This window comes from Geotrypetes seraphini, chromosome 2 (genome assembly GCF_902459505.1).
Source record: "Geotrypetes seraphini chromosome 2, aGeoSer1.1, whole genome shotgun sequence".
NCBI classification, from domain to species: Eukaryota; Metazoa; Chordata; class Amphibia; order Gymnophiona; family Dermophiidae; genus Geotrypetes; species Geotrypetes seraphini.
Window position 1 is genome coordinate 462,750,976 of NC_047085.1, and position 12,064 is coordinate 462,763,039.

The 12,064-nt window shown below is 39.2% G+C and overlaps 1 protein-coding gene across 6 annotated transcripts in view; it reads right to left on the reverse strand.

Moving 5' to 3' along the window:
* Positions 1-12,064, reverse strand: part of WDR60 (WD repeat domain 60) — a 264,691-nt gene that overhangs the window by 24,054 nt on the left and 228,573 nt on the right. For all 6 annotated transcript variants that reach the window (XM_033931587.1, XM_033931589.1, XM_033931585.1 and 3 more), the window contains 2 exons: positions 8,592-8,691; positions 4,088-4,219 (listed from right to left, as the gene is read on the reverse strand). In XM_033931587.1, the coding sequence (XP_033787478.1) occupies positions 4,088-4,219; positions 8,592-8,691 (232 nt within the window). The remainder of the gene's footprint in view (positions 1-4,087; positions 4,220-8,591; positions 8,692-12,064) is intronic.

Sequence of the window (12,064 nt, forward strand, 5' to 3'; positions counted from 1 at the left end):
GTTTAGCGTACAAGCATTTTGGCTTCTGATGCACAAAATGGCTATGAGCAGTCTTTTCCATGACTCGTAGCAGCCTCCAAAAACAGTATGAAAATGTAGTACAATGAGCTCATTAATATTAAAATGAGCATTCTGAGCGATGCCCAGATAGTGCTGGGTGATGCAAAAAATAAAACAACAAATTTTCTCTCCAAAATTACGCTGGAGGTGCTGGTTGTGTTGAACCACATATGTTAAAACTGTATACTGGCAGTTCTGGGGTTGCATGCGATTGCACGTAAGGTGGAATTAAAAAAAAAGTATGGGATACATTCATCATGATTTTATAGAGTTAGGGGGCACCAACAAACACAGTTACTTACCTGTAACAGGTTTTATCTGAGGACAGTAGGCAGATATTAAGAAGACTGAGGTTAGTTCAAAATACAGCTGTACGATAGCATTTTGGTCAGAAAAAGCATGACCACGTTAGTCCTTTTTATCAACAACCACATTGGCTACCGCTTAAAGCAAGAATTCTGTTCAAATTTGCTTGTATCTGCTTTAAAGTGGTATTTGGATTGGCTCCAATTTACCTTTCCTCTCGTTTTGAGCTGCCTAGGTCTACCAAGGCTACTCAAAGTTTTCACGTATTTGCCTACACAAATCCAAAAGCTTGTCGATATAAGATGTTCTTGGAAAGGACACTTGCGTTTCAGGCTGGCAAATTGCAAACTGGATTAGGTAAAATTATTTCCCAAGCCTTATGTTATTGTTCCTTCAGGAAATTAGTTAAGACTTATTTGTTTGATAAATTTTTAGCTTGATTTGATTGGTTTTAATGCAGTATTATTTTGTATTTCCTATCCAATTGTATTTACTCACAAAACTGTATTCTTTCACCGATTGTCCAGTTTTATTTTACGTGAACTGCCTAGAACTGCTGGTGTTGGCGGTATACAAGAATAAAGTTATTATTATTATTATATTCTCACATGTGGGTGACATCAGCCACAAAGCCCAATATGGACAGTGGTAAAGTGTACTTTCACTTTAAAAGTTTTTCAAAGTCTCAAGACTGCCTGTACTACACATGCACCAGTGCCTTCCTGCCTGACGTCAGCTTGCGTAAAAAAAGAACCCAATTAGGGGCGGTGGGAGGGTTGTTCTCAGATAACTGAAAGTAACTGTGCTTTATTCTAGGATATGCAGGCAGCATATTCTCACAAGTAGGACTTCCTAGCTAAGAAAATCAGAGTTGGAAGAAACTTGGCATTTAAGTGGAGAATAAATTTGGAAGAACTGCTTGTCTTGAATCGACTATCCCATCTGAAATAATTCTCCAAACAATAGTGGGATGTGAAGGTATGGAAGGAGAACCTGGTAGCTGCTGTGCAGATGTCTAAAATAGGAGTTGATAGTCACTATATATATTTAGCTTTTCTTTATATTAATACACTTTAAAGTGAAGTCACTCTAAACAGTTCATACATAAAACTTCACTTCCTTTCACTCGATATATTCAAAAAATGTTTTAGTTCACTCCAAAACTCTCATTAAGAATATGAGAGTTTTGGAGTGAACTAAAAACATTTTTTGAATATATCAAGTGAAAGGAAGTGAAGTTTTATGTATGAACTGTGTAAAATAGGAGTTGAACAAAAGTGAACTACTGAAATCACCATTGCTTGAACTTTATGTGCATCAACCCAGCTCGAACATAATAATAGAAGATATAGCCCGACAGACATGTTGAGATGGTTGTTTAAGTGAAAGGAGCTCCAAGTTTGTTGGGATCAGAAGTTAGGATCAGTTGTTTAGAAGTTTTGTGAGGCTTGGTGCGATCCAAGCAATAAGGTAGAGCATGCTTACAAGTTCAGTGTATGGAGTGCTACTTCTCCAGGGTGAGAATGTGGTCTTGAGGAACTATAGATTGGTTCAGTTGAAATTCTGAGATGACCTGTGGTAGGAATTTTGGATGTGTGCGAACAACCACTTTGTCATGGTAGAACAATGTATAAGGTGCGTCTGACACAAATGCTTGAAGCTCACTGACTTGGTGTGCAGATGTGATGCAGAGTAGAAATACTATTTTCCAAGTGGGAAAATTTAGAGATGATGACGAAAGAGGGTCAAATGGAGGCTTCATCAGAGTGGAAAGTTTTACATTGAGATCCCAAGGAACTGGAGGAGACCTGATTGGTGGTTTGATATGAAAAAGGCTTTTCGTGAATCTGGAAACAGATATGTACAGATAACAGCTTCTTATCCAGAAGCGAATGAAAAGCAGTAATGGCATTGAGACGACCTTTGACTGGGGTGGTTTTCAGACCAGATTTAGAAAGATTTAAAAGTTAGTCCAGAACTGATGAAATAGGACAAGTAAATGGATTCAGCGAGTTGAGACTGCACCAAGATGTGAAGCAAGTCCACTTAAAGTGATAACAGCATTGTGTATAAGGTTTTCTGGAAGCTTCAATAATGGCCGATTCGTGCAGAAAGTCTGGAAATATCTATTGGTTAGGAGACAGATAATATGCTGTGACTGGTAACGGATGTAGATTGTGATGAAGCAGAGATCCTTCATTCTTGTGTCAGCAAAGTTGGAAAGACTGGAAGTGTGATGGGTTCACATACACTGTATTGCAGAAGGAAAGGGAACCATGGTTGTCGGGACCACTTAGGTACTATGAGAATCATGGTGGCTTGCTCTTAGCGAAGTTTGAGTAGAGCTTTCCTGAGTAGAGGAATTGGAGGGAAAGCATACAGGAAATTGTCATGCCAGTCTAGGAGAAAGACATCCCCAATCTCAGGCAACTGGAGGTGTAGATTCTGGAACAGAAGCTTGGAAGTTTGTGATTGTGAGGAGACGCAAATAGATCCGCTTCCGGAGTGCCCTAATCCGCAAAGATCTGATGTACAGTGATGGTACTGAGGGACCACTCATGAAGAAGCCTGCTCAACTTGTTGGCCAAGATAATCTGTTTCCCTGCTAGTTCGACTGCCTTTAGGAAAATGTTGCAAGGTATAGCCCAGGACCAGATCTATACTGCTTCCTGGCAGAGAGGGAAAAATCCTGTTCTGCCCTGTTTATTAATCAATGGCAAAGAAAAGCTAATTCTTGCATTATTGAAGAATGATATAGATCCAATAATGATCTAGTGGGAGTAGCCTTAGTCAAAATACAAGACATTTCTTCTACATTCACATCAGAGAAAGAAGACAATTTCTCTTCTGACTTAACCAATTTTAGTGCAGCCAATGATAAAGCATTCTGAGCTTGAAGTCTTTCAAAACTACCCATCTTCTGCATGCAGTAATCTGCAAATTCATCAGCATCTCGGCCCTGCTCACATTTAGGATGTCATTCCACTAAGAATTTTACCATTTGAAACAATTCTTTTGGTCTATTTACTGCACACGCAATCTTATTTTTATACTTGTAATATTCATTTTTCAAATTATCATACAATATCCTTCAAGCGCAGATAAAAGCTATCATAATCAGCTATCATTTTCCTCCAAACCCGCTCACTTTTCTGTAACTCCCTTCTAATAAGTAGTAGTAGCAGGAGAGAACATATTATGTCAATATTAAAAGGCTGCACTGGCTGCCAATTACAGTGGATACTCTCCATGGTTTCAGGTTATATTTTTTATCCGCTGCTATAACCTTCTTAGGGGCTACCTTATCCAAGGCAGACTCTAGTGATGTATGAGATTTACACAATGTTCTATTGAGTCAACTTCCTCAAAATCAAATAAAGGCAACCAATCTCTAGCTAACTCCTTCAATTCAAAATGTGGATGAATTTCAATTTCTCTGAATACCATATTATCCTTCTGATCACCAGGGGTTACAACAGGAATCCCACATAGACTCTTGATAAATGTTCTGCTACAAATACCAAGTCTAAAACATGACCTGTCCTGTGTGTTTCATTCTGAACAATTTGTACCAGAGAAAAAGCAGCCAACATCTCAATATATGTGAATAATCACCAGCCCTATCATTGCATCAGTTCTCAAAACAGTAGGTTCCATTATAACAGCATGAATTTTAAGTCTGCAAGCATACATTTATTTTAAAAAGAAGAAGAGTACTTACCAAAAATACAGGTTCTGCAAATGGAGAGAAATCAATAGATGTGACTCTTACAAATCTGGTGCCACACTGCTGGGGTCTGTATACATTGGGAGGCACTCTTAAACCATTCCTAGTACCATGGATTACTAGATCCTGTTGATAAAACAGAGCTATTTTAAGTAATGACAAAACAAAAAGATTATTTGTAAAATACTAAAGGGGTCATTTACTAATGCTTAGGGCATACTAAGGCCATTATTGCATGTTATCTAGCACAGAGTCCATGGACCCTATAGAATATAATGCACAACAACAGAATTAGCTTGCAATAACCATTAGTAAATAACAATCAGTGTGATAAATATTTGACATTATAATAAAGTAGTAGTAAAGTTTTCACTCATATAATTAAGTAATAAAGTTTTGAATACTGTAAGCAATTCTAATTATGTACTACAATGATTCCTTGATGAACTTGCGGGATATAAGAAACTATATGGTATGATATGATAAAAATAATTAACAAAGTATACCCAATTGTCTGATGAAGGAAGTGATCTTAGCATAAGTGGCCCTTTAAGGGTATACAAGATGTAATCTGACCTAGAGGATTAAAGCAATTGTCAACAAGATGTAGAAGGAGGAGATTGAGATATATGTGAATTAGGCTGTCAAGTCTCCTATGTGTCAGAAAGAGTAATTTCCAGGAGTATCTAATAAGTTACTGTGGAATTGAAGATTTGAAGCACATTTTGTGGAGAGGTCAAGCTTGATCCACAACAGTGAAGGTCTTGCAGTGATTGTGCCAGTATTACTGTTGGTTAAGGTACATTTGGTGATGGTATTGCTAGTACCAATATTGATAAAGGTACATTTGTGATGTTAGCATTGGTACCAATCTTGGCAAAGGTACATTAGCGATTTTAACGTTGATACCAATATTTGCAAAGATACATAAGTAATGGAAGCACTTGTATGAATCTTGGCAAAGGTATTATGTTAGCATTGGTACCAATCTTGGCAAAGGTACATTAAACTAAACTAAACCAAACCTTGGGTTTAGCGATGTTAGCGTTGGTACCAATATTAACAAAGGTACTATACATTAGACGATAGAGTCACTGGTACCAATATTGGCAAAGTTACATAGACAGTAATAGCACTGGTATCAGTATTAGCAAATGGAGATGTGGCACTGGTATCAACATTTGGCAAAGGTACAGAGTTCAGAAAGCATTGGTATCAAGGTTGAAAAAATAGAGTAGATGGTGAGAGCTCTGGTACCAATGCTGGCATAGGTTCATTAGGCATTGGTAGCACCAATACCATTTAAGCCAAATGGGTAGTGAAGTTTTAGAAACATTAATGCCTAAGGACGCCTTATAATAACAGCAACATTGCAATTACAGTTGTCAACGTTGATGTGTTAATGGGGAGATGAAAGGTTGAATCTTCAAGACATGAATTATATGTTGAATGGCGGTAGCGGTTGTTGTCTAAGAAAAAGACAGGATCCTTGAGAAATCGAGAAAACTTTCTCCTTCAGTATGTAGCTATGGAACAGAACCCCTCAGTCTTCTGCTCTGGAAACTGAGTCAGAGAAGACTCAGGAGCTCATGTGGAAGAGGTTTTTCTGGAAGATGGTGGAATGAGAGTCTGAAAGTAGAGCACAGTATATCTCTGAATTTAAGGGTCAAGCTCTGATGAAAAAAGAGAGAACTAGTCCCAATAGAAAGCCTTCTTTAGGAGGAGATTGGAAAGACTGGTACTCATATAAATGGTAGATGATGACTGTTGAAGAAGTTGTTATGTGAAAGAACAGTTAAGTGAATTTCTGGGTGTTGCAGCAGGTTGAGTACCTTTGTGCTGTTCAATTTTGCCAAAACCTCCATCTATATGAGCATCAAAAAGGTTGTCTCCCTTACAAGAAAAATTGGCGAGTTGGTCTTGTGTTAAAGTAGGAAGATATGGTACTGTGAGCCAAGCCAAGCGACGCATGGCTATAGATATAGCAGATGTTCGAGGAGATATCAAAAGCATCATGTTGCTCTGGAAACCTACTTCCTGATGGTAAGAAGAGATGCAATCAGTTTATCATAGGGTGTAGGCAGGTCAGGTGGAAAATGTTGTTGAAATCTTGATAGCTGAAGAAGAGATTTCATAAAGTCACATAGAACTGGTAATTTATGACTCTATTGGAAAGCATAGAGGGTTGAAAAACACGCTTACCAAAGTTATCCAATGATTTGTCTTGTCTTCCTAGAAGCGTGCTAGCATATGTCCTGGAACTGTGGGTATGCCAATGATGAATGTAACTGAGTGCAATGAAAGCCAGGAGAGGATTATACTCGATACAAAAACTCCAGCTTGGTAGGAGCAACAGGAACTGTTGATGGAGTTTCCCAATCTTTAATCAGAGTGTCATGGAGAACATTATGGAGTGGGAGCTTTAGGCACTCTTTGGATCAGTTTTCATAATCTAGGCATTCCATTAACTGTGCTCTTGGCTTTTCTTCCGACTCTATGTTGATGGGAAGATCTTGGCTTAGCTGGCAGATGAAGGAAGTGAAAGAAATATCCTCTGGAGGAGACCTTCTGTATGGCATCAGTGAAGAAAGATTTGAAGGTATGCCATATGATTTAGCAGTAGAAAACTGTGAAATTCCTCTGCTGAAGCATTGAGAGAGATGTTCATGGTGTCTCCTCGATGATTGGGAATGAGAGCACTGGGAGAAATGTCAGGAGAAATGCTTGGAATGTGTCAAGGAGCTTCTCAATAAGCCAATGATATTGTAATTTCAATGCTTGGATGGAACGGCGAAGAGAGGATCGATGAGATGACTTTGAGTGGTGTTATATTCGATGCTTAGGCACGTCACCTGTAAGGGCCATGGTCAAGGCTGGCATTGGGCCTGATGTAGGAAGAATCAATGGAGGTTGTAGTATGCTATATAGCTCCTGGTGTAGTAGATTCTGAAGTTGGTCCTGAACTGACAGTGCCGGTACCAATTTTAAAAACAACACAGAAGGTACTGAAGAATCTGTGTGCTGAGATCTGGGCAAGCTCTGAAATGAAGATATATGTTGAGGAGAGAGCAATTGAAGTGAAGGAGACCAGTCATCTCAACATTAACACTTTGGATGTGTCGAGGTAGAATGAGAGGATTCAGAGACAGTTGGCTGTAACCCATGTCTGTGTTTCTTTGCCTACTTCTTAACATCAGAGGATGGTGACACTGATGAGGAGTGGACCATGGAGAGGATCACCGTGATCTGGTGCCAAGGAAAATAATGCCGATGTCAATGCAGCCATTGATGCCGGTGTCGATACTGGGGTATGGTGGGCATCAGAAGTAAACATTATATCAATAATCTAGGGACCAAGGGTCAGTTTATACACTTCTTACCAATCATACAAAACCCCATATGGAAAACAGAACACCCTCTGCAACACTAGAAAGCCTTTCACATACACTCAATCAGCATAGGTGGGCAGGAGTAACACAAGCACACACAGGCAATCAAAATTATTACAAACACCTCTATTCATAAGGATGTATTTTGTATTACCTGTTCGGGCCGCCGCGGGAGCGGACTGCTGGGCAGGATGGACCTGAGGTCTGACCCAGCGGAGGCACTGCTTATGTTCTTATGTTCTTATTAATGATCATTATTTAACAGAGGCCTCGTTATTTCCAGTGAAATCAATTTACTAAATAATGTAGGGTCTGATATTCAACTAACGGTGCTTGGCATTTTGCTAACTGCCACCGGTATTATGCCCAACAATTCAATACAGGGCCACGTCCAGGCTCCAGCACTGAATTTCCAGGTTTATGGAGCTAGCTAAACCATAACTGGTTAAAGAGGGAATTCGGCAATTTTGCGTACGCTAATGATTAGCATATGCTAAATGCTAAGACGCCATTATATTCCTATTTGTGTCTTAGCGTGCACTAAATCGCTTAGCGCCTATTAAATTCCCTCCCTAAATGCGATATTCAGCACTTACTGAATAGTCAAGGAAAACCAGAAGACAGTCAGACACATAAGTCGTGAAGAGGAGATGCTATCAACCAAGGTATATTCCCGTCTAGACAGAATACACTCTGATTGAAAGCATCTCTTCTTCACAATTTTTATATTCAGCACTTAACTAGCTATGATGAACTGCATAAATATAGGACTGGCTTTTATGCAGTCCTATTTATGTGGTTACCTTAGCCAGTCAAGTACTGACTCCACACCTGGAACGTCCCCAAAGTAGCCACTTTTGAGTTAGGCGCTAACTGAACATTTTAATTGGAATAAATTGGTTAGATGCCACTGAAAATGAGCCCCAAACAAGTGATTTAACCAGCCAGGAGCCATTTCTGGCTGGTTAATTTGCTTTGACTATCAACCCCATACTGTCTCCATGTTAAAATTATTACAATTGTGTTCAAAAGTAAGGGAACACCAAATACACTTATTATTATTATCATCAAAATAGTAGCAATATTTATATAAAATTGTAAATACTTACAATATCTGTTCCAATCACAAAATGATTGGAATCCAAAGGTAGAAACTTAATATTAAGCGTCTGAGGGGTCTCTAGGCATGTTATATCTTTAGGGAAAAAGCTGAAAGAAGGAAAAAATAAAAGCATGAATTCACAAGTGTTTTATATATTAGAGGATCACTGCACAGATCCTGGACCTGTTGGGGCCGCCGCATGAGCGGGCTGCTGGGCACGATGGACCTCAGGTCTGACCCAGCAGAGGCCTTGCTTATGTTCTTATGCCTAATATATACTAATAAGAAGGAAATTCCGCAGCTGTGCTCTATTCCTTTTGTCTGGATTAAAAAGCAAAAGGCTTATGTACACAAATAATATACCTAGAGGACAGCATATGAACTGTCAAACTAAGTCAAATCAAATCTCCAGTTAGCCCAATAGCCTTTCTCCAACAATGAGTCACGGCAAGTGTTTAGAAGTACTTTGAAAATACTGTAGAGTTTGTGTTTTTAATACTCGTAGTTTATTGATTAATAGCCAGTCCCTTATCTGGTTTACATAAATTTATCTAAATTCTTCTTTCACACCAGACATACTATGGGCTCCTTTTACAAAGGCGCGCTAGCGGTTTTAGTGCACGCTTAGTGTGTGCTAAAATGCCTTGCGCGCTAGCCGCTACCACCTCCTTTTGAGCAGGCGGTAGTTCCTCGGATAGCGCGTGCTAATCCGATGTGTGCGCTAAAAACGCTAGCGCACCTTTGTAAAAGGATCCCTATGTTTAAGATGTTCATGTTAGAAATTTACAATATGTGGATAGCTATTCTAATCAAGATAATCAATTCTAGCCTCTGAGATCTCAAATATATTGTTCTGTATAAGGCATCTTTCAATACCATTTAATACTTTTACCAGCAAAAATAAGCTACTTGAAAACTGTTCTTCCTGTGTGTGGATTAAAGTTTTTTGTGTGTTTTTTTAAAATTAATTTTCTATACCTTTCTCCCAGGGAAGCTCAGAACAGTTTTACATTAATTTATTCAGGTACTCAAGCATTTTTCCCTGTCTGTCCCGGTGGGCTCACAATCTCTCTTGTGACTTGCCCAGGGTCACAAGGAGTAGCGTGGGTTTGAACCCACAACCTCAGGAAAATCAACTGCTTTTACACCTAAGCAGCAGCAGGACCAGCCACCACTACCAAGAGCCCTTTGCCCCGATCCAGCCAGGCATGTGAGCTCCTCCCTCTGCAGTCCATTGGAGAGATCAATCTACCTGCTTTTAAATATCAGCAACAGTGGGAAATCAACTGCTTTTACACCTCAGCAGCAGCGGAACTATCCGCAACTACCAAGAGCACACAGACCCGATCCAACCAAGAATGTGAGCTCCACCTCCCCCTGCAGTCCACTAGGAAGATCAACTGTTTTTTACACCTAAGCAGCAACAGGATCAGCCACCACTACCGAGAGCCCTTTGCCCTGATCCAGCCAAACAAGTAAGCTCTTCCCCCAGCATTCCGTTGGAAAAATCAATATGCTTGCTTTTAAATATTATCAGAAGTAGGAGATCAACTGCTTTTACACCTAAGCAGCAACGAGACCAGCCACAACCACCGAGAGCACACAGACCTGATCCTACCAAGAGTGTGAACTCTTCCCCCCATGCAATCCGCTAAGAAGATCGACTGTCGGCTCCGGGCGGCTTTCCCGCAGAGGAGAGAATCCTGCATTCACCGTGGGCCTCATCTGGGGCAGCCTCCTTGGAGCGGCTGGGGCACGAGCAGTGTGTCTGGGAGGGAATGCATGGATGGGAGAACATTGCAGGGGAGGAGACATAGGCATCCTGGGACTGTCTGCCAAGTCTCTTCCTTGAAGAAGCCCTTTCTGGAAACGTCAATCGCTCTTCCTAAACTTACTTGCTCCACTTCATCACTGATGCTGAAACCGTGGATTGAAGACAAAGTTTTATTTTATTTTTCTTTCCAGCTTATGATTTATCTTTAATCTTATCTATTGTTTTGCCTTTTGTCTTTATTTTGTTCTATTTCTATCATTTAAATTTCTCCAGAATTCTACTGTTCAACAGCTCCCCCTTCTGCTTCTATTCCTTTCTCTCCTCTCTTCTACCTTCCAAAGTATTTAGATCAATGCTGTCTTGTTAAAATGTTTATTTTATTTTTATTTTTCCTCTAACTCTACTTTTCACTTCTCTATTACCCTCCAGGTACTTTAGTTAGATTGTGAGCCTTCGGGACAGTAAGGGAATTTTTCAAGTACCTTTCTTATTTCTAATCTTAATGTATATTTTCTGTAAACCGCTTAGAACCTAACGGATGTAGCGGTATATAAGAAATAAATTACATTACATTACATTACATTACTGCAGAAACGCAACCCTGAGTCAAGCTATCAAGTAGACTTATCAAAAACACATTCTTAAGAAAATCTTTAATAAAATTAATTTAACAATGTTTTTGAGATTAACTTAAACAAGAAAATTAGCACAGGTATGTAGTAGCTATGTTTTTTATAACACATGTATATTGTTTACCAGGTCTGTATTTTTGAAGAGGCTGCAGTGGATAAAAGGAGACTTCTTTTGACTCTTTTACCCCTGACGAAGCGTATAATAAGTGAAACGGCAGAGCTCCCATCGGGTGAAAATAATTACCTTTTTAATATTAAGTCTCATTACATTTTTTGATGCAGTTTTAAGTTATTTTTTAACCAGTGATGATATTCATATCCCAGTAAAAACACCAGGAATAGTTGGGTGTTTGAGGTTCAATACTCTTAACCCTTTCAGGACCATAAGGATCGTAGGCCAATTTTTGTGGTTTTGACGACATTTTTATGGAAAAAAGGGCTTGCAGATGCCAAAAAATTGATTTTTTTTTGTGAAATATCATTATTTTTTTTAAAAAAAAATCACACTTCTGGCTTATGGACAGTGTGGCAAGTGAATCTTCTCGTCAATCTGGCAACGACGCTAATGAATGAATGTCGGAACCAGTTTGTTTACATAAAGGCAGTATCCTATGGAATCCGTACATATCAAATTTAGAACTGTAGACTATCCCAATCAAAATTTATAGGATTTTAAAGTTATGGGACAAATATGTCCCTTGGTCCTGAAAGGGTTAAGAATGTGTTTTTGATAAGTCTACTTGATATCTTGACTCAGGGTTGCGTTTCAGTCATTTTTGTTGAGCAAGATTTGTGTTTCTTTATTTTTGTTTAACCACTGTGCCATACACCCGGCAGTATCGTATGCATGTAATTCTACAGTGCAAGTACTTTTAACTGCCTTTAGCAGGGATATTTCCAGGAGCAAAGTTAAGGCAGGTACTACAACAATACATGTACTTTTGCATATTCAAAAGTACACATGATGTTTTGGTCAGAAAATTTATCCATAGAGAAAGGAAGTGCAAGAGTCTGCAGCTACTGCATTCCTAAGCAATTTCCCCAAGTATGCATGTACACTCCCCTCTCCTTATT